Genomic DNA, 25,511 nt, shown 5'->3' with positions numbered 1-25,511 from the left:
CACTATCCACTGTGAGGTTGCCTTTCATGAGAAGATGCTCTTAATGCACACAGGAACACCACTGGCCTCATCTTACAGAGTTACGATTGATCAAATCAATTGTAACTCAATGGAAATCCATCAGTGTTATAATGTTTTCTATAGGAAGTTTGCAAGATGTCCTTTGTAAACAAAGGAGAACATACCCAATTGTCAAGAAATCAATGAATTTATGAATATACATCATACCTAGAAATTTGTTTAAACAAACGTGCATTTTATATGTTGACTTTGCTGGCTTTCCATAGTTGCGATTGATCAGTTCAATCGCAACACTTTGTAAGACGGGCCCTAGGTATACAAAAGAGATACAATACATATACTCTTATTCATCAGTTTGGCTAGTTCTCAAATAATTACCAAATAGATCTTGAAATCCAATCAAAGTTCATTGATTTATTACAACTTACCAGATACAGTCACAAGCTATTTGTTAACTTATCATTCAACTCCAAATATTAACCAAGATAAAGAAAAGAATAAATAAATATTAAACTAAAAGCCTGCATCACTTTGCACAAAATTAGCAATCCTTTGAGGAGGGTTTCATGAAATAAATGGTCAGTGATTTTGACTGCATATTTGTTACAAGCTACTGAAATCCTTTGATCTGATTGGCTGAAAGCAAATTCATCAACAGTGGAAAGCACTGATAAGATGCTTCATCAAACACTCCCCTGATTAAAAAGTACAACACAAATATTAAAAAACAAAACATATACAAGGAATATTTACATGTATATTGCTTTGATAGTCTGAAAGTAAACTCAATAAAAGAACATAAAAAAATAGGAAAGACAAATCAGAGAGTAACACACACTGAAAGATGACCTTTGTGACATCTAAAGGTTAATAAAAGGTCAAAGGTCAACTTATCAAGATGATTGTTAGGATGTAGGAGGTTCTCTCATGCTTTGGGTTCGTAGAGGTGGTCTACCAGGGCGCAAAGGAGGTTTCCGTGATATCGACGGTTTCTTGGCTAATGTTGGTTTTTTCGCGATGAAGGGCTCCCCCTCTTGACTGTCTTTTGTAATAAGGTTGCCACCCTGACTCCAATCGCAGTCCTTGGAGTTGTTAGAATTCACGTTCGGGCGTGGCCGTGCTACCGGTTTCAGAGCTGCCCTGGCACCGGAAATGCTCATGGCGGGCGTCTGAGAGTCTGGCACGGGCGGGGGTGACTTGGGGGGTGGTGCAAGTTTAAAAGGTGGTGCTGGAGGTTTGGGTCGCCCAGGCGGTCCTCCTGGCCTAGCACCAGGCCCTGACTCGGATTTGGCCGGATAATTAAAGCTTTGTGATCGGACTGTAGGTTTTAACTTAGGAAGCTGTGGACGGCTTGGAGGGGCCGTAGGTTTGGTTGGAGCTTCAGTAGAGGGCGTCGACGCTATGGATGGTAACGGTGGTGGTTTTGAGGTCTGTTTCGGAGGCGGTGAACTGGGTCTTGCTGGTGGTCTATCAGGCTTGTAGCTCACATTAGGACCAGTTGGTATGAGAGGATAGACATCATGGACGACATTACCTGTGCTTGAGTTTGGGATGTGTTCTATAGTCGGTGGGGAAGCCCGAATGGAAGGGGTACGTGTCACAACAGTCTTCCGTGCAGCTCCATTACTACCTGGACTGTTTCTAAATGACTGATGCCTGCAAGAGAAATGACAGTGAACCAAAATTGAGTCATATAAAATGGTGCTATGGTTCCTAATGATTGGCTGAAATGGTCATGGTTTTTAGATGATGACTTCAAAGTTGATAACCCAACATGGTCGAAGTTCATTGACCCTTAATAATTACCTTTAACCTTGATCATGTGACCTGAAACTCAAACAAGATGATCATTGCTAGTTGATTACTCTTATGTTTAAATTTCATGAAAAAGAATCCATATTCTTTCATGTTTTAAAAACTTAACCTTGATTAAGATTTTATTGTTGGTACCAGAACATCGTCTAAGTTCATTGAACCTGAATGACCTTTGACCTTGGTCATGTGACCTGAAACTCATGCTATGTGATTACTGATATTTGATTACCCTTGTGTCCTAGAATCATGAATAGGTCCACATACATTTTTAAATTAAGGAATTTCAAGAACCTAATCTTAGTTAAGATTTCACTGTTGACAACTCCGCAGGCGCAAATACTGCTGCCAGAAAAACAGTGCCAGTAGTTTCGCTACGTTATGCTTTGCAGAAGAAATGAAAATGATCATCTGATTGTCATTTACAAAATGGTCAGCTCCCCCCAAAAAACTTTTGAAATCCTTCTGTGGACCCTGAATTATAGTTATCAAACCTGACATAGTTCTTGTATAACCAAATCTACACAAACAGGAATAAATATAAGAAATATATCATTCATTTTGTCTCCAACAATACCATAAGGGTATAAACACATGCTACTTCTTTGTGAAGTACAGCTCGGCTGCTGTGAAAAAAATCACAGGCAGACCGAGCAGGATTGGAACCCATGACCTCTGGATTACTAGACCAGTGTCATAACCACTAGACCACCGGAGTGCCCTGAGTGATCTGGGTTCAAACTATCCCATAGATTGGATATCAAATCAACATGGAATAATTAATTTTTGTCTTTACCACCCAATAAATTGATTATTCCATTATGACAGGAATAAATATGTTTAAAAATCTTCTCTACAAATAAGTGAATGTGTGAAAAAAATGACCTTCCCTCAATTACTACAAGATTTCAAATTATAGAGATGATAAACCACACACCTGGGCCCTGTAACACAAAGCTTATAAATTGATCGTAGGTCTAATTTCTACGATTGATTGCATTGAATAATGTGAATGATCCATAGTAAAATATCAGCCTTATGATCAATCATTAAGCTTTGTGTCACAGGCCCACAACAGGGACAAATTGGTGAGAAAAAAATCAAATTGGAAGTCTAATAATAAAACAGATACATGTATTGGGGTTTAGCTTGCTTACAAAAATAGCAAAATTATAGGTGTGAGTTGCTAGCAATCTACAAAAAAAATTGAAGTCCAGACGAATTTGTGGTTTAAAGCTTTATTTAGTTCCAAGCTTTGTGGAAGTTAGTAGGTGAAAGTGCAGAATGCATAGAAATTTTTTTCATAAGATTTTATAATTGTATGTTTGGCCTCGACAGGGGGATTGGCCTCGATAGGTCTTCGGCCTTTGCCAATCCCCCACATCCACCGCATGTTGGTCTTACTTTTTCTATTTTGTAATTATATTGATTTGTTTATGTATTGTTTTTTATTGTTCATATAATATTGTATGCTGTATATTTTTCTTTTAATGGATGTGAATAAATTGAATTGAATAAATCCCTTACAAATTAAGCCAAACAAGAAATAATAAAACTAGATGTTTTAGGGGGAGAAATGACTCACAAAAACCCAAAACATGCATGGTCAATATCCCTTCAACAGTACATAATACACATGATTGTTTGCCATTTTCTATGCTCGCATGTTTAAAAAAGCACAATTGGAAATTATTTGCCTTGAAAGTATCAAATGTAAATGGGTACGTTCCCTATGGAGGTGATCAAACTACTTATGAAGTTCTACTCCTGCATCTTAATAAGGAAAATAACCATGAGAAAACAGAACAAAAACATGAAGGAAACCATAGTCTCTGAAATTGCTCTTAAAATGACTAAACATCATGACTTGAATCAAAGCTAGATAAGTTAAAGGCGAATTCTGATTTATTCATTCTTGATGTTCTTAAAGATAAGAACTTAAAATGGACATCAACTACGAGATATGTCGGAAAGTTTGAAAGACAGGTGGAACCTCTGAAGGTCGGTCTATAGGCTAACAACTGAATGTCTAATATCCTTTCCCATCCACCTTTAAATTTTAGCCAACCAAATATTTCAATTTACCAGACACCACGAGTAGGATCTTTCTTCATCAAAGGGGAATAAACACAATTAAAATGAATTACCAGACTAAAAGTTCAAAGGATCAGTACCAGAAGCTGTTTATGAAATAAACAAACTGCTAAATTTTGAAGGCAGAATTTTTTTTTTCAAAGTATTCACTCAAGTCACTACCGGTACTCATAAACCATATCACTTTAATAGCTGAAAAAATTAAAGGAAGGATGGATCATTAGAACCTGACAAAAAATTGTCTGTAGACAATAGAACCTATTATTCTAGAAGGAATAATCCAAATGAAAAGAGAACAGACTGAAACTCCTTTCTGCAAAAATATTTAAAGATTGAAACATCAGACAGACCAAAAATAGCACTGGAAAAGCAAAAATCTAGTTTTTTCTTGAATATAGGAACGGAACAAGTAGAGATGGAGATATAGAATCACCCTATCTGGCTCTTCATCGAGAAAGGAACTGTCTTCATTGAAATATTCAATCCCATTGATACCGTTCAACTGATCAATCTCTGCATCTCCGTCATCCTCGCTGGGGGCTGCAGCTATTGCATGATGGGATATACCTACTGGTGCATTGCCCTGACTATGAATAATCCAGAATCATACTTTCGAGACTAAGAGACGAGTCAAAGTAATGTGTTTTGCATACATGTACATGCACTATAAATAACTCTAAACATCACATGTATTGACCAAGTTTATATACTACATGTGCGCAGATCAAAGAGGACTGTATCATAAAATATATAAAGTTTAAGGCTTGGGTCAGGTGACTTGATAATGAGACCTTGTGTTGGATATTTTGTACAAATGTGAAGAATTAATTTTTGAATATCACAATCATAATCATTTTGCAAATAAGTGCTACCATGAGATACCCTATCAATCAAAATGATATGTTTAAAAAGTCATGCTTTAAGTCAAGCATGCACATGCAACCATACATAAAAAATGTTATATGCGGCTAAAATCAACTGTATGAATGTGAATGAGTAGCATTTGTCTATATGAACCCCCCCCCCCACACACACACTCCCTCACGTTGTTCTGTATTTGTGAATTGTACAATTACGGTAATCTTTGTTTTTCGGAGAAATGCCATTAAGGTGTGACACATCATAAATCCATTGCCTACTGGAACCGGGTGGTTCATGTGCAAAGCCTATGGGAATCACAGAATTAAGTTGTCAACGGGTTAACAAGATAGCCTACTTTCTACAAACATCCCCTGGACCCCAACCTCCTCTCCAGGTTTTCAAATCGTATAAATTCCTCACTGATAAACTGAGGCCTTACCCGGTCCTTGTCTCTCTGCTCTTGTTGAGCATCTGTCGGATTCTCTGTCGCTTACAGTAGATGACTACACCACATACGGTCAGTAGAGGGAAGATGACGATGAAGAGAACCAGAAGAGCAGCTACCGTTCCCGTGGACACGCCTGCAAGGAGAAATAAATGTTCTAATTCATTGAAACTTTCCGTTTAACTCAGAAGATCTGTCTGGTTCAGTGGCGGATCTAGAGGGGTAGATACAATACCATTTCAGGGTCACATATTCTTGTTGTGTCAAAATGTGGGGAACTATTCAAATTTTATCGCCAAAGTGGGAACATGCGTGTGGCGTTACACACTCAACATTTTACTTATTCATTCACAAACCTGGATCAAACAGGACATAATTTGTGTGTATAATCCATCAGATGGGGATGCCTAAGAGCCCTAATACAAACATATGGACACGTGAGGTTTAACGGACCTAAGGGGGACAATGCATTAATCACACATTAACTATGAATAAAGAAAATACCAAAATTTGTTAAAATGAGATGAAAAACTGATTGGAATGATTATCTGGTTCGGGACATCCCCAGTTGTTGAGTGTCCTTGGTGAGCTGTTTAAAAACACAACATTGTCCCTAAATGTAGGTCTACAGTCCACACAAATACCTGTTGTTTGTACACAATGGTGGACCCCTCCAAAAAAATTATGTCTAATCCAAAAGGCCTTTTCAATAATTAATATGAGAATTGCTTGATACACTCTTTTTTTAAGACACTGTCACATCTTTCTATGCAAGCCTTGCGGATGAGTTAAGGGTGATTGCCTGCAACTCATCCGCAACAAAGTTGAAACGTTCAAAACATTTCTGTGTGCAAATCAGACTTGCATGCGCTTCTGCGGGCAACTGCATGTGAGATATTTGCGAGATACAGTAATGCGGGCGACCTGCGGGTGACTTGGGTGACCTGCAAGTACTAGCACTACCAGCAAGGCTTGCACGAAACAATATGACTGGGGCTTAAGTATCAACTCTCAACTTAATTTCATTGAAAGGGGGTTTGCGATGACGTCAACTGCAACTCAGGATCATATGATACCAAGTATCAAAGCACAGTTGAGTATATGCACATAGTAACTTGCGCTATATAAATGGACATATTATTTATTAATATTATAACAGCATTGGTATCTGGATTTTCATTCATTGCAGACAAGCCTCATTTTGGCGAAAATCAAACTTTACATCAGAGTAACGAACAGCTCCTGATTATTCAAATTATTTTGGAAGAAGATACTCTTTAAGGCCATATTTTTTCCTTAAGTTAACGACTTGTGAGGTGTCAAATTTTTTCTGATTCACACGATATAATACCTCACATTTTGAAAACATTAAAATCATATCAAAGGAATACAACTCTCTAGAAAACAAGAATATAGCAGATCCAAAGCGTGAAGACAAATATAATAGTAAAAAGAATTTCTAAACTTAATAAAGACAATCACTCACTTTAATTCAGTGTTCCTGAATGACAAAATATAATGTCAGTGGGGGATTTCTAAAGCAAAACCCGTTATTCTTATTAACATTCGAAATGAATGAAGACCAAGAATCATAGATGGTCTTTAGACCCCAAAACTCTTTGGGTTTGATTAAAACAACCTTGTGAATTTCAGCTAACTGCAGCCAGCTAGCACAATTACATTTTCCAATCTTTCACCAAGCCCACATTAAATATACTGATAAAGCCACAAGTTATAATCTATTTATTATGTTCACAATAGTTATGTTGGTTTACAGTGACAGCTGATGACAAAAAAAAGCAAAACCACCATGAAAACTCCAGCTTGATCAATAGCTTTTTAAGCAAATATAATCACAGAAAAAATATAATCATCACTTAAAGTTTAAAACAAGAAAAGAAATATACATATGCAGAATGACATTAAAAGTCTTGTGAAACATCCCAAGGGTCACTGAAGGATGACAGAATAGGTCTTGAAACTATGGTCTGAATTATACACAAATATACATATACATGTATAGTATACATAATAGATATAGAATCAATATAAAAAAAATGAGGGCAAGAGCTATTGGAAGAAGCATTTGAGTTATTAAATGAAAAGGAAAACAAGGTGTTGAGACATAATGTTCTCTTTATAAAAATTGAAGCTTGAGGATTCATTTTGTATACCAAACATTTATTCAATACTACAATAACAGGAAAAGTGTTTTGAGCATAATTATGAATTTTAGAGTTTAAGGATGTAGAAGATTTCCCTGAAGAAATAACATGAAATTTTGAAGTTTATACTGTTTTACAGTAACAGAACTTTCATTCTGTACTTGTTCAATAGTTTGTGAATTTTTAACCATCAGCTTAAAACTAGAACCAAAGAAGATAAACTCTCATAAAATACTGTAAATGATCACTATTACCCTGGATACCATTCCTGGATATCATTCATGTTATCATTATCACTTTTATACAAGGGCTTTTTGTAGATGATATCTCTGCAAAATGTGAACCCAGGTCCATTCCCTAAAGAACTGTAAATATTGTAATTTGTGCCATTATGATAGCTACCAAGGTAACAGGGTTCAACAGCCAATCAAAATCAGAGTAGCTACCATAGTTGTTGTAAGTCTTTATGAAACAGACCCCAGGTTTGAAAATGAAATGCCTTACGCTTGCTTGTGAAAATGGAAAGCAGACAGAAATTTTAAGAGCTGAGATTTACCCCTCCCCCCCCCAAAAAAAAAAACATAATGAAAGTACATGTAATTGCTTACATGATATAAAAATGCAAAAGATCATCTTCAGCAAGCTCAAAACTCAAAGTGTTGGAAACGCATTTAAAGCAATACACTGGCACCACTGAACACCAAAAATTAAACTTTGTGATATTGCGACATTTAAGTATGCAAAGAAAATATATAGAATCCAATAATAAAAAAGATATGTGTATTAAAAGATAATAGCATAATGCTTAAAATACACCATGATCTCCCAACAATGCACCAGAAGTTTTTGTTTCTTGATCAGCTTAGGAAGCCACTGATAATAATGCACTTGCACAAAGTGAACAGCATTTGAAGTTTGCAACATGTACAAAAAGCTCACAAAAAATCATTTAAAAGAGATATGTATCAAAGATAATAGATCAATGCTTTAAATACACCAAGATTCGCCAACAATGCACCAGAAAATGATATTCCTTTTAATATCGGTCTCACCACTCAGAAAATTTCCAGTTCCTTTATTTCCATCTTCTCCTAAATCTTGATAGCCAGGAAGAAAGATTTACAAAAATAAGAATGAAAATTTTTAAAAATACTATTATTTCTATTTCATTCAATTAAATTGAAAAGATAATAAATACTATGGGTGGTAATCAAACCTAGGTTTAACCCTAGTCCAAACTAGAATTTAAAACCACACAACCATGGAATACTTCATTATGCTTCTACCATATTCCTGACAAAGTAATCAAAATTCATTATATTTTTTATTTTCCCATTCTTCCCATGCCATGGTTCAATCATTTTTTTTTACAACTTTTTTTGCATCAAAGATGAAAATAATTTGTAGTTGGTGAATAAGTTGTTGACAACTGGCACTCCGCAAAAGTGTGGTTAAAGTTATAACAGGGCCCCCGCCTTACAAAGAGTTACGATTGATCCGATCAATCACAACTATGGATGGCCAGCAGCATCAACGTCTAGAATGCAAATTTGTTCAAAATATTTTCTAGATATGATGTACATTCATCGTTGTCTTGAAGATTCAGTGTGATTCTCTTTGATTACTAAGGATATTGTGCCAATTTCCTCTAGGAAAAATTATGCTATGGATGGATTTCCACAGAGTTAAGATTGATTGGATCAATCGTAACTCTTTGTAAGACAGGGCAAAGGTTTAACTGAAACCATGGCTATCGGAATACCACCTAATTGTAGTTGATATTCTGATAAATAAAACCAGGGCCCTGTCTTACAAAGATTTACGATTGATCAGATCATCCTAAAGTATATGGGAATCCATCAATGTCATTATTTTTTCTTCAGGAACTTTGCAGTGTCTTTTGTAAATAAAGAGAGGCACACTGAATTTTCAAGAAAATGATGAATGTATGAATATACAGCAAATCTAGGAAATATTTTGAACAAACGTATATTATAAATGTTGGCGTTTATGGCTTTCCATGGTTGTGGTTGATCGGATCAATCGCAACTCTTTGTAAGACAGGAGCCAGATGTAAGTCTTAGACTGAAAAAGAGTTTAGTCCACACTTCTATGAAATGCCACATCTCATTTTACATCTTGAATATTCATGACAAAACAATCATAATAATGTGCCAAATATAAAAAAAAATTATTGTATTTTCATATTGTGCTTTTCTCATTTCACAACTTGAAATCTCACCTCCAGCAGACAGGTATTTTCTATTAGATAAGTGGTCCATGTGCAGTAAAACAGGTATTTGAATCAAATTTTAACAAATCTATCATGACTTTATTTCTATTCCACACATTATCATCATAATTTTTGACATATTCTAGTTAAGATAGATGTAAAGATATAACTTAGAAAGTAAATGAGTACATTGTACAAGTACACTCAAATTGCCAGCATTTTGAGAAGCACACATAAGCACAAACTCTGTCTAACCGCTTTAAAAAAGGACTGAAAGCCTACCCTTTTAGCTACGAATTCCTCAACAATCTCTCTCCATCAATACATAACTCAACTTTCAAGTGGTTATGAAACCAGTGTTGTATCCAGGGGCAGGGGGGGACATGATATTTCAGTGGGTGCAAATACAGAAAGGAGAGGAAAGTGACAGGAAATAATGTGAAAAAAAAAAGAAAAAGAGAAAAGATGAACAACCAAGGAGCCACATGCATTTAAAAGTTGAAAGGAGTGCAATTAAACCCCCCCCCCCATTGAGATGAGGCAAGGGGCACAATGTCCATATTTTTCTGGGCACCTACTTTCCTAGTCACATGCCAATGTACTAGGTAACTACGTGATCATGCACTCTGGGAGATGAATTGGGGTTATGAAAAAAATGGCATAATAGGAATTGTATCAACCTACTTACTTCAGAAAATAAGATTTTAAAACATGATATATCAGAGCATAAGCACAATTCCTGTTTCTCGTTTTCACATGATGAAAGAGCAGTAGGAAATGGGAAGTTTTCTACAAGACGACAGAATTTATAAACAGAAAGGAGCGACAATAGTAATACCAACCTAAATATAATGCAAAATTTATAAACAGAAAGGAGCGACAATAGTAATACCAATCTAAATGTAATGCAAAGTGCTGTAATAATCATATAAAATATTACTGAAAGGTAGAGAAACAATCATTTTAAACAAAAAGTAGCAAACAGGATGACTGCGATGTTTTGACCGAAAACTGCTAGCCTTCATCAGTTAATGGAGACACTGTTGATGCATGAGTATTTCATAGCAATCCTGCTGGCTTCTTACATCCAGATGTGCACTGGTACGTAGGCGTATCCCTACAAGAAAAGCTGCTATTGGTTGAAGGGTGTATCCATGCATGGCACACTGCTATTGGCTAAAGAAACCCGAATAAGCACTGGTCTGGCGAAAGGGTGTATCCATGCATGGCACACTGCTATTGGCTGAAGAAACCCGAATAAGCACTGGTCTGGCAGAAGGGTGTATCCATGCATGGCACATTGCTATTGGCTGAAGAAACCCGAATAAGCACTGGTCTGGCGGAAGGGTGTATCCATGCATAGCACATTGCTATTGGCTGAAGAAACCCGAATAAGCACTGGTCTGGCAGAAGGGTGTATCCATGAATGGCACACTACTATTGGCTGAAGAAACCCAAATAAGCACTGGTCTGGCAGAAGGGTGTATCCATGAATGGCACACTACTATTGGCTGAAGAAACCTGAATAAGCACTGGTCTGGCGGAAGGGTGTATCCATGCATGGCACACTGCTATTGGCTGAAGAAACCCGAATAAGCACTGGTCTGGCAGAAGGGTGTATCCATGAATGGCACACTACTATTGGCTGAAGAAACCTGAATAAGCACTGGTCTGGCGGAAGGGTGTATCCATGCATAGCACATTGCTATTGGCTGAACAAACCCGAATAAACACTGGTCTGGCGGAAAGGTGTATCCATGCATAGCACATTGCTATTGGCTGAAGAAACCCGAACAAGCATTGGTCTGGCGGAAGGGTGTATCTATGCATAGCACATTGCTATTGGCTGACGCAACCTGAATATGCCCTGGAAGATGGACGTATCCCTATGAGCCATACTTCTACAGGCGAAAGCAACCCAGAGCTCAGTAGAAGACGACATGATGAGGACATGATAGATAGCAATTAGCTCTAGAACGAGACAGGATGGCTCATAGATCAAAGACACATTTGGGAATCTTTGCGTGTGCAACTCACAGCCGTCAATCTTCTTTATGAGATAGGCCACCAGACATTCAGGTTCATGCTTTATCAGATAATCATTTTGTTTAAGGGGTATGAAAAAAATGATGGTTAGGGGTTTGCTTTATGGTTACAGTTGGGAATTTTGATACTATAGTATCTTGGAGTCACGAGCAGCTTTTGCAATTGGAAAACTACCCTTATGTTCATGCTTTATCAGGTTATCATTTGGTTTAAGGGTTACAAAAAACAGGTTATGTGAGGGTTTTGCTTTATCATGCAGTTAGGAACTTGTTAGTAGTAGATTGGAGTCACTGATGGAAAGCTTCTGCCATTGGAACAATCCTCAGCCTCCTACATGCTTCAATGACTTCAAAGACCAATGACTCACATGCTCTTGGTTGATGAAAAGGAAGGGGTAGAGATGGTAGAACTGACGGGCAAAGAGAAAGACTAGATTTTAAAGGCACATTGTCCTCAGTTTTCACAGGGAATCTGACACCATTCAGATGACAGTTGATGGCAATCACCCAGAGAGGAATAAGATGAATGACCAGCAGTCTGTCATGTAACATCACTGGAAATTCCATCTTTAGCCTTCCAGCAAAGCCATTTCTCTCACTTTCCCTGGCCTAAGTGGGCTTGGCCGAAGAATTTCCTGCTGGAACATCGAGTTTGCTTTCCCAAGATAATGTCTCCGCCGGTACTTCAAATGTTTCTCACAAAGTCTAGGGTCAGCAAGTAATCATCCACTCCCCATGAAATCTGATGCCAATATGACTATAAGATCTGGGGCCCGGAACACAAAGATTTCAATAGCAATGATCGCAGAACATTTTTCTACGATTGATTCCATTATAACTACAATGTACAATCAATCGTGAAAATGAAGCTTACGATTAATTGTGTTACAGGACCCTTTAGCACACGGCTTAGCTATTGGTCATGAGGCAGATTTACATGATTGATTGCATTGATTATTGTGTATGATCAATCGTAAAAATCAGCCCTGAATCGATCACTAAGCATTGTGATAAATGGCCTAGGAAGGGGGGGGGCATGCAGGAAGGGATACATGGAACAATATCATGAATCAGAGGCAAGGAAAGGTTAGAAGAGGGTAGGGCTGCACGATATGACAATATTAATATTTGATGACATTTATATTTCAATGCATAGATGACATTGGGTCCACCATATACCGACAGCATGATACTGCAAACCATTTTTTTCATAAACCTGTTTAATTAAAGAAATCTGCATTGAAATGCAAACAAAGCACATATATTATCCCTACTACTCCAATCCAACTCACAGGGTTCCCGGGATAGGGGGGGGGGATAAAAATAACAACGTTATTCTTCACCAACATTTATTCCCCATTTCCAAACTATTCATTTTGACTGTTTAAAAATGTTACATGAACATTGTACGTGACAATGTTGACAGCGGGATATAAGCAAAGGTAAATTGTCAATCGGTCTATTCCTGCATCCTCTACTCTCTGTTTCCCGTCCCTCATGACCTAATCCTTGTTTGCCTACAACCAGGTCATCATTTGGTTTAATTGCCATTTTGTCATTTTGTCTAATTTCCAGGTAGGCTATATCCATTTCGTCTTATTTCCACTTGGTCGAACATCACCTAGTTTACATGGTCAGATGAACACTTTATGAACCAAATTTTCATTAGAAAATTTAATGATTACTGGTAAGTAGTATACAAAGTGGAACTTTACATGTATACCATCTAGGCATTAGACTAAATGAGAATTAGACTATAGGTTTTAGTGTGGTGGAGACCAAACGGCAATTGGACCAAATCGATCGTAGTTCAAAGAGGTTAAGCCAATGCGGTAATAGACTAGAAGTAGACCAACTGCTTGCAGACCAAGTGGATGTTAATCCTAATCCAATTCCCAAATCATGCAATATCGTGCAGCCCGAGATGAGGGAACACCAATCATGAACAATGGATGTGACACCAGTCCCCCCATGCAAGGGCGTGTACTTACCAAAAAGGGTGGGGCCACTTACGGGTAGATAACGGGTTACCACTTTAGTCACTGTACGGGTGACTACAACTGCACACCATGGGACCAGATTGAAGGAAATGTAGGGATAGGTAGGAAATACACAACAAACATGATGTAGACCATGGAAAATATATTTAGAAAACACACGTCCAAGATGGCCGATGAATCAAACTTTAAGACTGAAATTTGAAATTGTTTTCTGAATTTCTCACAGCAAAAAGGAGTATACAGAGGAATATATGAAATGAAAGGCTTTAAAAGATAGATTGACAGTTTATCTTCTTTACTTATTTAAAAGAAAAAATAATTTAAAAAAAATTAATAAATGGGAGCTTTATATACAGGAAAGTTTGAGAATGCTGCAGAGTAAAATATATTCTAAATTGTATAAATTGGTGTTAAAAATTTTAATAAAGTTTCATGAAGTTGGTGTTTACAGCTAAATGAAGTAGGAGTTTTATTTTTTATTTCATAGAACAATTTTGTTAGAAATATATACAGATAATCAGTAATTCATATTAAAGAAAAATCAATACAAAAATACAAGCTAAAAAAACATTTGCATCAAAATGACTACTCAGTTGCTATGCTACCTGCATTCGCATACGGGTACAATGAGGCAGTAACATAGCAGTAAAAAAAAAAATGCAAAGCAAAAAAAAATAAAGTACACACAAGCAATGCTGCAAACAACTAAAAAATATTGAACTATAATAATTATTCATCCTCATAAATTTTGGGGCTCATTAGAAGTAATAGCTTGCCAGCATATTAGCTAGGTTTATGAAGGCAAATGATAAGACAATAAAGAGTTGTGATATCTGTTCAAATTTGCAATTCTTTCAATTCGAAATAAGTTCATGTGAAAAAGGTTATGAGGACGATCATGACAATGATGTTGGTGATGCTGGTGATATTGATAATAATTATAACGATGACAACAATGAGGAGGAATATGATGACGATGATGATGATAATGGTGGTCATGATGATGATGATTTTAATTATTATGATCATGTAAATTATTATTATGACGATGTCAACAACGAGGATGATGACAGTGATGGTTGTGATAGTGGCGATGAGAATAACAATAGCGATAATGACAATGTTAATGATAATAATCATCATCATCATTGGTGATGATAATACTGATAATGAAGATGGCGATGATGCTGATGATGATGATCATCATCAATGATGATGATGATGATCATCATCATCATAACAATACTTTTTTATTACAAAAATGAAATTAAGTACAAGTCAAATCTATCATATTTGACATTTATAGCATTCAACAGCTAACACATGTACTTTTATGAACACGAGCCTCAAGATAAAAAAAAAGATGCAGAGAAAAAAAGACACCAAGATAAAAAACTGCCAAAACCTAATCAATTTTCATTTAAAAAAAAAGAGGAGAAAACAGATCTCAACAAAAGGCAACAGTAAGAGATGGAGGGATAGGTGCATGTTTCTTACCAACGTTGTCAGGGGGACCTGCAGGACCGGAATCAATACTACCCCCATAGCCTGGAGTGTTGCACAGAGGTGGAGCCCATCCTTGATAACAGTGGCAGTGACTCTTACTATTGCACATCTGAAGTAAAAAAAAAAAAGAATAGCATTTTTTTTTATTGTTGAACATCACTTGGTTCAACTTTCAAATCTGAAAACTCATATTTTTCACATTTCTTTGTTATAATTTAGTATGCATCATTTTATCATATTAATACCAATTCACTATAGTCTAGTATGTATCATTTATCGTATTAATACCAATTCACTACTTAAGCCTTTTCTATTGAAAGATGAAATGATTCTTCAATATATATAGAACCTTAATTTAAGCGTACATAAGCTTACCGCTTAGTTTAAATATAATGTGTAATGTCCTATATATTACAAAGCACAAAGATGAAAAGAAAAGTATTATTATTGTTATTATTTCAGGATGATAGAATAGATGTAAATGTAAGGCAGTACACAAAGATTTTCCTCCCACAGTCCGGAATGGAGGGGGGGGGGGGTACTGAGCAAGCAAGTGAAGCAACCAAGCAGAAGTCTTTACATTTTCAGTAGTGCAGTTGAACAATGAATTTTCCAACAGTGAGTACGGCAGAATCACAAGAACACCCGAGGGGGGCATTTCTACCCCTTCTCCTATTTACTGATTTATCAAGATCATTTTGACAGGAAATTGCTTCTGACAATCCCATTGACCTTTGACCTCCTAACAAGGTTTGTATGGTACACCATTAGGCAAAATTGAATACTCACCCCGTTGCCATGGCAGTTATAAGGGCAGGGTCTTATGCCAACGGCACTGATGTTTTGACACTGGAAGTTCAAGCAAATCTATAAAAAAAAATCAAAGAAATAAGAAATTATATTATTGAGGGGAAATAAGACCATGATTGGTCTGTCAAACTCTGTGCTTAAGTAATCGAAAGCCAAAAATGTCAGATTTCATTTACATGTACCTTGTATGATTCTTATGTTTACTGTGATCTTTTCTCATATTTTGCTGGCAAACAAAACTATTTTAGTTATCATTCTTAGACAATAATGAACGATTTGATTGACAAAAGTGCAAAAAAATGAACCTGGACTCTTCAAAGATTTTTTTGTCATCTCTTGCTTTCCATATTTGAAACTGTTACTGCAGCTGAATTTACATTTAACGCCTCAACAGAATCATCACTTTACGCCACTAACTACTCAACATATGGTAGGCTTTGTATTAAAATGGGACCCCTTGTTCCTCATAGGAATAGGGTTAGACTGGGGTACCTTTCCTTCAGCACAGCTGGTTCCGTCTGCAACGTAGCCTGGATCAGGGACATCGGTTCCAAAGTTAAGGGAGGCCGTCTTGCAGATGTGCTCTCTGCCCTTGGAATCGTAGGCCCGCCCTGGAGCGATGGTGGCAATACTGGTAAGGACGGGTCTATCAGGAACATTTTCACACATCAGACGACCGCACTTTGCATTCCTACGTAAATTACATTCATGAAATTATTGAATGATAAGCAATATTTTTTTACTAAAGCTAAATGTATAGGAACACTGTTAAAACTCTATTTCTCATTTTTTTCATCCACATTGCTGTTGTTAAAAAGGCTGATTTTTTTTAAAGTAGAGGTGAGAGGTTGTATTCCTGAGGGACTGCAAAACTCAATGTTTCACACAATAAATCAATAAGAGAACTAGTGAACGGCTTCAAAAGAAGTCCTTACAGAAGAAAAAAGAAATCATCTGATATACTGCTAATTGTCAGGCCTACAAAAACCACACCCAATAATGTTTGCTTCAAAAAAATCTGCCACTGAATATGCATGTTTTGAATAGAATTGGAGATCTAACAGACACATATTCTCAAAATTGCAGTTGCAACATTTTTTTATGAAAAAGTGAATTCTCATTAAAATTTCAAGGCCAGGAGCATACAGTAAAAGTGGCTAAGATGCAGAGGACCAATCATAAATATCAAAAGGAAAGCTGTGTGATGCTATGTTTGATAAAAATAGTAGTGTTTTGCATGCTACGTGGATTTCTGACATCAAGATCTAAAAAGGCTTCCAAAGGGTTTGTTGCATACAAATTGGCACTATGATAACCAGTGGTAATAAAATACTTGATTCTGATTGGCTGTTGAGTGTTGTTCACATGGCAGTTGCCTTTGGATGGTTAAGTTACTATAATAGTACATATTATGGAACCAGCCCCTTTATTGCACAAACTTTGCATAACATGAGCAGAATTTTTACAAAAACTCACAAATTCCACACCAGACCTTAGAATTCAAATGTTTAATGTATTTTTTTTAATGAATTTTAGTAGAATTACTTACTCTGGTTCACAGGGTTTGTAGCAAGGTCCATCAGGATCAGTTCTTAGAGAGAAAAAAAACCACAAACATTTAAGATATTTCAAGAACCAAAACCTTGATTCGATAACAAATGCTCTTGGCCAATGAGATTACATAGCTTCAGTAGCGTGTGACTTGTCAATGATAGTAAGTTTTATGAAACATAAACTGCATACTGAATTATTTCATCTCACCATAGAAAACATAGATCTACCTTGAGATAAAATAGAGATGATCGGCAGGTTGCGCAGCCGAGCACATGTATCCCCGAACCCACCGCATCATCTTTCATTGGATATATAAAGCTCACACAGAAATAATCTTTCCAAGATGGCACCCTTTATATATATTTCTATTCAATATTTTGTTAGTACTTTGCTTTCAAGTTTGATTTTGTAAATACAATTTATGTCTTTCAACCCAGTAAAAATAAGTTTGCACTGATCGATCTGATAAGCCGGACAAATCTTGGAACCAGCAGGATTTGAACCTCTCATCTACTGATTGTCGGTCAGCGACTCTATCACCAGGCCATTAATGAAATTGACAATATAAAACAATTTTCCCAGCAAGCCTTTAAACATTCCATTTCATTGTCCACGGCAGACTAATATAAGAATGCAAGACAGATAAAAAGCAGAGGAACCGAGGACTTTGTTCTTGTTTCATCTCGACAAGTGGCATGGACCAGTGATGGCCTGGTGGTACAGTCACTGACTGGCAATCAGTAGATGAGAGGTTCAAATCCTGCTGGTTCCTAGATTTGTCCGGCTTATCAGATCGATCAATGTGATCTTGTTTACTGGTTTGAAAGCCATAAATTGTATGTATAATATAATGAAACTTCCCTAACAAGCCTGTTACATTTCAGATTGGATTTATAGAATTTTAGTTTTGATGGCAAAATTCTTCAATGAAATCATATAAAAAAATCAAAATACCTAAAACTCAAACCATAGATGGAAAATTGTCTCATCAAAAGCATAACCAAATTAGAATACTTATAAACATGGCAGAAGCAAGAGTATACCTAGGAAGTGTGAGTGTGATAAGGGAAAAGTAGTGGTGGTGGCGGAAGTGGATACTGCTGTCACTATAGTATTAGCAGCTGGAGAATCATAAACATTGTAAGAGTAGCAGTAAACAAAGAACAAAAGAGGGAGGAGGAGGAGATTACACAGCACAACTATTTGGGGAATACTGTATGGAATATAACATAAATTTCTCTTACGAGGATGGGCATGGCCTTTGGTCCGTCTCTCCGCAACTTCCAAAATGGCTGCCTTGTTCGTTCAGGGCATAACACTCATCAACCCCTGCCTTAACAGCTGAAAGCAAAAATGATATAAAATAAAATATCTAATTAATGATATTAACAAGAAATTGTCATGCATGCACTATATTTAACTTTGTAAGTAAGGGAACACTTCCATGGTATAAAGCATGTACAAGTCACTATCAACCTTTAGAAATACAAATCAGTATTCAAGTAGCTCAAAAATAATATTGGGAGAACAAAGCAGTTCTGTTTTTAATGGTTTTGTAAATTTCCTGGAAAAAGTCATGCACAGCATATTTGCAAGTATATGTAAATGATTCATAAATGGATGTACATGTAAATGAACAGAAATTAAAAAAATCTTGCTTTATGATGTATGAGGATACATTCATATGAGGGTATGCTTGATCTACAAAACACAGAAACACACGTGTGTAATGTACTTGCCATCTTAACATGAGTTCACCACCACACAATGTAAGTATTCCATACATCCATGCCTATTCTACTCACACTCAAATTTGTGATTATTTTGGGATGCATTTATCATTTCATAAGTAGGTCTGAAATCCTTAACAATTATGATATCACCATTTCATTCTGACATTAAATTCAAACAGATAATGAAAATAATTTGGCTTCACTGAACAACTTTCTGAAGAGGTGGGCAACCACGCATCCCGATATTCTTTTTTTTAACTGAAATTTCATCTAACAGATATAGGGAGATATATTATGTTGTGCGAAATGAAGCATACTAAAGTGAGGTCGATATATCTTGGACCATGATGTGATATGTAATAATGGGGGAGATACCAACACATCACCTTAAACATCTTGGAAAGACAAAAAATGGATATGCTTACAGGTCCGTTTACCCCAGACTTCTTCGCATTGCTGCTGGTAGCTATGACATTGCCCGTCATAGCAGAGAGAATCAGAGTCCCTCCGATCACACTTCTCTCCGTTCTGGCGGTACACATTACCCGGGCACTGATAGGGGAGAATAAAGAAAACATGATGCATTCAATTCTTCACATGGGTGGCCCAAGGATGTTTGATGGGGGAGGCAAGACAACAGAAATGTGACATCATTTTTCCTTTTTTTTTAACTCTACTTTTTTTTCCTTTTCTTCTCGCTTTTCTCCCTTTTTCTCTTTTTTTTCACTACTAAAAAAAAAAAATCAAAGGAAGGTGCCCCCCCTGGTAGGTTTCAGCCAGTTTAGACACAATATCATCTTAGGGGCCATATTGTTTTTACGCAATAGTCGACCTCTCAAAACTATTGTGTCTAATCCAGTTAGATCCACGCCTGTGCCCCCCTGCCCCCCCCCCCCCCACTGTAGACCTGACCCTGTCTCCACATAAAATTAAGATAAAGTTTCTTTAACATATAAGATGCACAAGTGCTGTCAGTGTACATAGAGTGACGACTATAAAGGCCACCTCTATCCCTAAGAAAACTTAATTAGAAGAAATCAAAACAAAAAAAAGACACAGAAAGAAATCAAAATTCAATCAAATATCAGAAAGTTACTGGATTTTCAATTATTTTCACTCAGTGAATATTAGCTCAAGTTTAGTATAGACTAACCAGCAACTAGACCAACATGATAGTAGACCAAATGGGTTTAGCCCATGTGGTATTAGACCATATGATAAGAAGACCAGCTGCTGCTAAACCAAGGTAACCCTAGTGACTAGTAAATTAAAGATCCTCAATCTTGCATCAATATTTCTTTACCGTTGCAGAAGTTCCGGTGCAGTATTCTGGTAGATCACAGGGGTTGTATTCATCCCTGCATAGGGTACCAGCGGGTAGCATCTGACAGTTACTATCACAGCATTCACCCTCGGCACACGTAGCATTCACATGGAATCTACAGGTCTCAGCTACGCAGCAGTTGGTGTCACACTCCTAGATTTCAAAGTAAGATTGCAATGAGATGTGCAAAGAAAAACATTAAAAACCAAATAAATGATGAAGATTGCATGAAGTACTGCAATTGCTTGTCTAGCCCTAAGATCATTAGAATGACTTGGTATCTCAAAAATCTTCCTTGCATCTCCCCATCCCTTTCCTCATTCCTTTCTCCTCCCTCCTCTTCCTCTCCCCTTCATCCCTTCCCCTTTTGCCCAGCCACTCCCTTCTCCTATTCCCATTGCCGTTCCTCTTCTTCCTCCTCCTCTTTATCCTCATCTCCTCTTCTCCCACTCTCTCCCCCATGCTGCTTCATCCCTCATCCTCCTCCCCTCCTTTCTCATCCTCTTCTTCTTCCTCTGTCATCCCCTCCCCTCCACTCCTCTCTCCCTTCACATAGAGATTATTTGCAGTTTCTTACCTCTGGTGTCCCGCAGTCACAGTAATCACCCACTTCTACGAACCTGTTACCACACACCAGTCCTCCTAAGAATATTTTATGGTAATCTAGGAAGCACATCCCATACCTACCCCCTCCTCCTCCATTTCCCCTCTTCATAGAGATCTTCTCTGTAGCTTCTTACATCTGGTGTCATACAGTCACAGTATTCACCCAGTTCTAAGAAACCGTTACCATACACCGGTCCTCCTAAGAACTTTTCAGGGTAATTCAGGGGGTCCATCCATACCTACCCCCTCCTATTTCCCATCTTTATAGAAATGATCTGAGCTTCTTACCTCTGGTGTCCCACAGTCACAGTCCTCCCCCACCTCTAAGAACCTGTTACCACACACCGGTCCTTCAAAGAACTCTTTGGGGGTAATGCAGAAGACACCCCTATTCCTACCTGTCCTTACCTCAACCCCTCCCCTCTCAAAGAGATTATCCGTAGCTTCTTACCTCTGGTGTCCCACAATCACAGTCCTCCCCTGCCTCTAAGAACTTGTTACCACACACCGGTCCTCCAAAGAATTCTTTAGGGTAATCCAGGAGGCAGAACCCGTAACCCTTCTGAAGGACCTTCCGCATCGTCTCAAAGGTGCAGGAAGAAAACTGGGTGGAGGGAGGGTATCTAAAGAAAAGAAACAGAATTTCATTAATTAGAAAAAAATAAAATAATGTCTTCTGTAATCTGGTGGTTCTGATTATTGCCTATAAAACAAGGGTTTGTGTTCAAATCCAAGCCAACCAAGAAACTGTGCTGTACACAACCCCAGTGTGGTGAATAGTTAATTGGCAGTAAACAGTTACAATCGAATGCAACTTTGATTTTCAATGAACCAAATTTGCATGTATTTTACTTTACATTATAAACATGCATTTTAAGTTGCATTCATATTCAACTTCTTCTGTAATGCACCCCTTGTCAAACAAAGTGACAGGTATGGAACAACATCTCACCAAAAGACAAGAATCTGCAATGCAAGGGGAGCATTTCATGATAAAAATAGTTGTTGATTTATCACTGACTATCATTATAAGCTACTGTAAATCCTTGCGTTGATTGGCTGAAAGCATGTTAGTCACTGAAAATCACTGACAAAAAACTTTCATGAAATACTCTCCACATCTACAGGTTCACAGTCTGATGAGCTACTTGTTTAAAGAAGACATCTTTATGGTAAGATGCAAAGAATGCGAATATAAAAGAAAACTGAAAATGCTACTGTTTATGCTAGTTGTCATGGATACTCACCCTAGTATATCATCCATGATACAGGAAGCATCTGGACAGGTGCAACTTCTAGTGTTGTGATTAAAACCCAAGTTATGTCCCATCTCGTGTGATACAACTACAACCTGACGGGAGAGCTCTTCTTCTATGTCCTATGAGACAGAGAACGGGATATGAACATGGTATAACAGAGTGTTTTCTTTTTTATCATTTTCACAATCACCATCTCCATCATCATCATCATCGCTACCATCATAACTTCTATTATCTTCAATTTTCACCATTGCTATTGTCATCAGCAGCACCTGTACCATCTTTATCATGTCACTATCACCATCACTATTGTCATCGTCGTTATCATCATCATCGCCATCACCATGATCATCAATCATCATCATCATCACCATCATCATCATCAATCATCATCATCATGAACATCATCATTATCATCACCATCATCATCATCAATCTTTTCAAGAAAACTTGATCACGCTCATTCTTTTACTCTCTTCTGACATACATTTAGTGTTGTCAGTCGGTCCGGGATCGGGATGAATTCCCGGCGGTCTGAGGCTCCGAGACGGTTCCGGGATCAATCAACTTAGACTGTATCCCGGCAGGAAAATAAAATCAATAATGGCCAAATTCATGTTGTAATATTTCCCAATTAGTCATTGTACTTACGAAATACGAGAGAACAATTTAGTTTCAACTGGCTGTGTGCACATGCACCTCGAAATATTACGCAATTACATAGCTATCTGTACTCGTCGATCGCATGAGCATGCATGCAATCTAGCTTTGCACACAGCTCCGAGAGATCTACGCAGACAATAATCGTCTACTGTATAGTCTCATGTGCAGACCTCTTTCGCCTCAGTTCGTTTTACAGAGTCATTCATTTACCCCATACTTTCGAGTTGAATCTGCTACGATATGTATGGACTAGTGAATTTATCATGAAATAATTTACTAACAATTGACGATGATGATCTATGAGTATTTGCAAATTTAGTCATTTAAAAAAAGTCGACATTGTGATGATTGTATTTGTTAGGGTATTTTTTGCGAAAAGGTTTGCAAATAACAACTAGACGAATGCGCACCATGTTTCAGCTGGTTAAAGCCGGGAGAGAGAGAGAGAGGGGGGTGAGAAGGGGGGGGATTACGGGAAGTGCTTGGTCGTTCACGACTGGGGACCATCTGTCATCGACAGCCGTCAATGGTTGATAGTGTTGACTTGATGTTTACAATTGCAAACCAGTCTGTCAAATCATTTCTCCTAGATATATTTCGACTTAAATTATAAAATTGTACCAAAACGCTGTTAGAATTGGCAATGTTTAAAGTGGCGTTGTTTAAACTTTGAAACAACATTGTTTTGAAAGTCATATCATACCCTATATGTTGTAAAAATATGTTGTTAAATGCATCAAACAAATTTCCAATGATATTAACAGTTTTAAATGATATCGTTGGAAATTGCAAAAAATATTTAAAAACAAACTGTTTAAAGTTTTTAAAAATTTCTATTGGTTTAATAGTTTAAAAAATAGTTGTATATTGACTGGCTTAAACACTGTTTCTTAATATTTAAATAGTTGTTCAAAATATTTTTTTTACTGTGAATAGTCTGAGTATCTATTCAAATAATGTTTTCTTGATCGAAAGTAATTCATGATTAAAGAAAAAATGAGTTTGTTGTTTTGATGCGAAGTGCCGGCCGCTGGGACTAATCTTATGTAAATTTCCAAATAAGCTTCTCTGATAAGATAGTATTCACTTTTCTCAGTAGTAGTGATATCATACTGTTCAGAGTTATGAGAGAGGGAGAGAGAGTCAAAGTTAATCCATATTCCGGGCTAGCTAGGGCCACAGGCGCACTGACAAGACATTACGCAATTTGCTTATAACTGTCAACCACGTGCGCACCGACCACAGATCAGTGGCACCGACACGTGTGTTATTGGACTGTCAGATCAGGAGCTGGATCGACTCAAACATAATTCGGGTCATGTCAGTCAGTGGTCATCAATGTTAACAGTTTGCGGTGGTGGCACGCTTTGACTGTCTCATCATTATTTTCCCCACCTTTTGAGTGAATGTTTACAATTTGCGGTGGTGGCATGCACACTTTGACTGTCTGGTGCACCGCCAGTGCGCAGTGGTGTAGGGGAAGGCGGGGTAAGTTGAGCATAGGGGCAAGTTGAGCCACCAGCCCCAGGCCAATAATGAATGAGTCAGACATTGTGGTGGTGTCATGTATTGATGACCCATAGCATAACACCTAACCCCACCACATTGTTTTCCACTTAGAAACAAAAAGTAGTTTTTTAGAGGGAAAAGTATGAATTTCAGCCAAAAAAGTAAAAAAGAGTGTGAAATAGATAAGTGCTTTATACACACACACGTCTTTAAATATAGTAAAGACATGATAACAACATTGTTAGTCCAGGTATGGATCTTCATTCTTGTTATAGTCTTTTATATGATGGATGCATAATAAATGTGTGGATACAAAATTATTGCACTAAGTTCGGACTGGGGTAAGTTGAGCCAAACAGCATGGGGCAAGTTGAGCCATGGTAATTCTTATGGTAATATATCTTAAAAAACAAACAAACCATAAAAATTGATTGAAATGCAGGCTGAAAGGAGCAAATTTACATGACTGCTCTTTTCCTTTTAAAGGACATTAGTATTTATAGAGAATTAGCAAGTGAAAAGACTTTAAACAAAAAATTGACATGCTGGTTCTCCCCCATACATTTTGTACGTAGTTTTTGTGGCTCAACTTACCCCAGACGGTGGCACAACTTACCCCATATATGGGGTAAGTTGAGCTATTTGACATCGGTTTTTTCAAAGGTCACGATGACTTTCAGTGTGGGGGTAGAAAGTTATCTATAGGTGAAAAAGATTTCCCAAGAATCAAATTTAAAGGCAAGGTACTTAATTCTACAATAGTACTAGTCATATCAATTCTAACATGCAAAATGCAAAAAGTGTCACAACTTACCCCGCCTTCCCCTACTGTATTTAAGGCTGGAAATGTAGGTATACAGTTTTGGATTGC

The 25,511-nt window shown here is 37.3% G+C and overlaps 1 protein-coding gene across 4 annotated transcripts in view; it reads right to left on the bottom strand.

The window, feature by feature from the left end:
- Positions 1-257: 257 nt before the first annotated feature.
- LOC121424843 (zinc metalloproteinase-disintegrin-like EoMP06) overlaps positions 258-25,511 on the bottom strand; it is a 40,869-nt gene continuing 15,615 nt past the window's right edge. Inside the window, exons 8-20 of one of the 4 annotated variants that reach the window (XM_041620646.1) lie at positions 22,457-22,587; positions 21,661-21,832; positions 20,583-20,756; positions 19,705-19,831; positions 18,791-18,887; positions 17,542-17,583; positions 16,485-16,683; positions 15,972-16,049; positions 15,174-15,291; positions 13,668-13,736; positions 8,451-8,495; positions 5,228-5,369; positions 258-1,677 (exon numbers count right to left, since the gene is read on the bottom strand). In XM_041620646.1, coding sequence (XP_041476580.1) covers positions 927-1,677; positions 5,228-5,369; positions 8,451-8,495; positions 13,668-13,736; positions 15,174-15,291; positions 15,972-16,049; positions 16,485-16,683; positions 17,542-17,583; positions 18,791-18,887; positions 19,705-19,831; positions 20,583-20,756; positions 21,661-21,832; positions 22,457-22,587 — 2,145 coding nt within the window. In that variant the 3' untranslated portion in view covers positions 258-926. The remainder of the gene's footprint in view (positions 1,678-5,227; positions 5,370-8,450; positions 8,496-13,667; positions 13,737-15,173; positions 15,292-15,971; positions 16,050-16,484; positions 16,684-17,541; positions 17,584-18,790; positions 18,888-19,704; positions 19,832-20,582; positions 20,757-21,660; positions 21,833-22,456; positions 22,588-25,511) is intronic. The other 3 variants (XM_041620647.1, XM_041620649.1, XM_041620650.1) reach the window with 3 other exon arrangements.

Source organism: Lytechinus variegatus, chromosome 12 (assembly GCF_018143015.1).
Source record: "Lytechinus variegatus isolate NC3 chromosome 12, Lvar_3.0, whole genome shotgun sequence".
Lineage (NCBI taxonomy): Eukaryota > Metazoa > Echinodermata > Echinoidea > Temnopleuroida > Toxopneustidae > Lytechinus > Lytechinus variegatus.
Note: the sequence above shows the minus strand (reverse complement) of the source record. Positions and strands in the feature narration are given on the sequence as shown.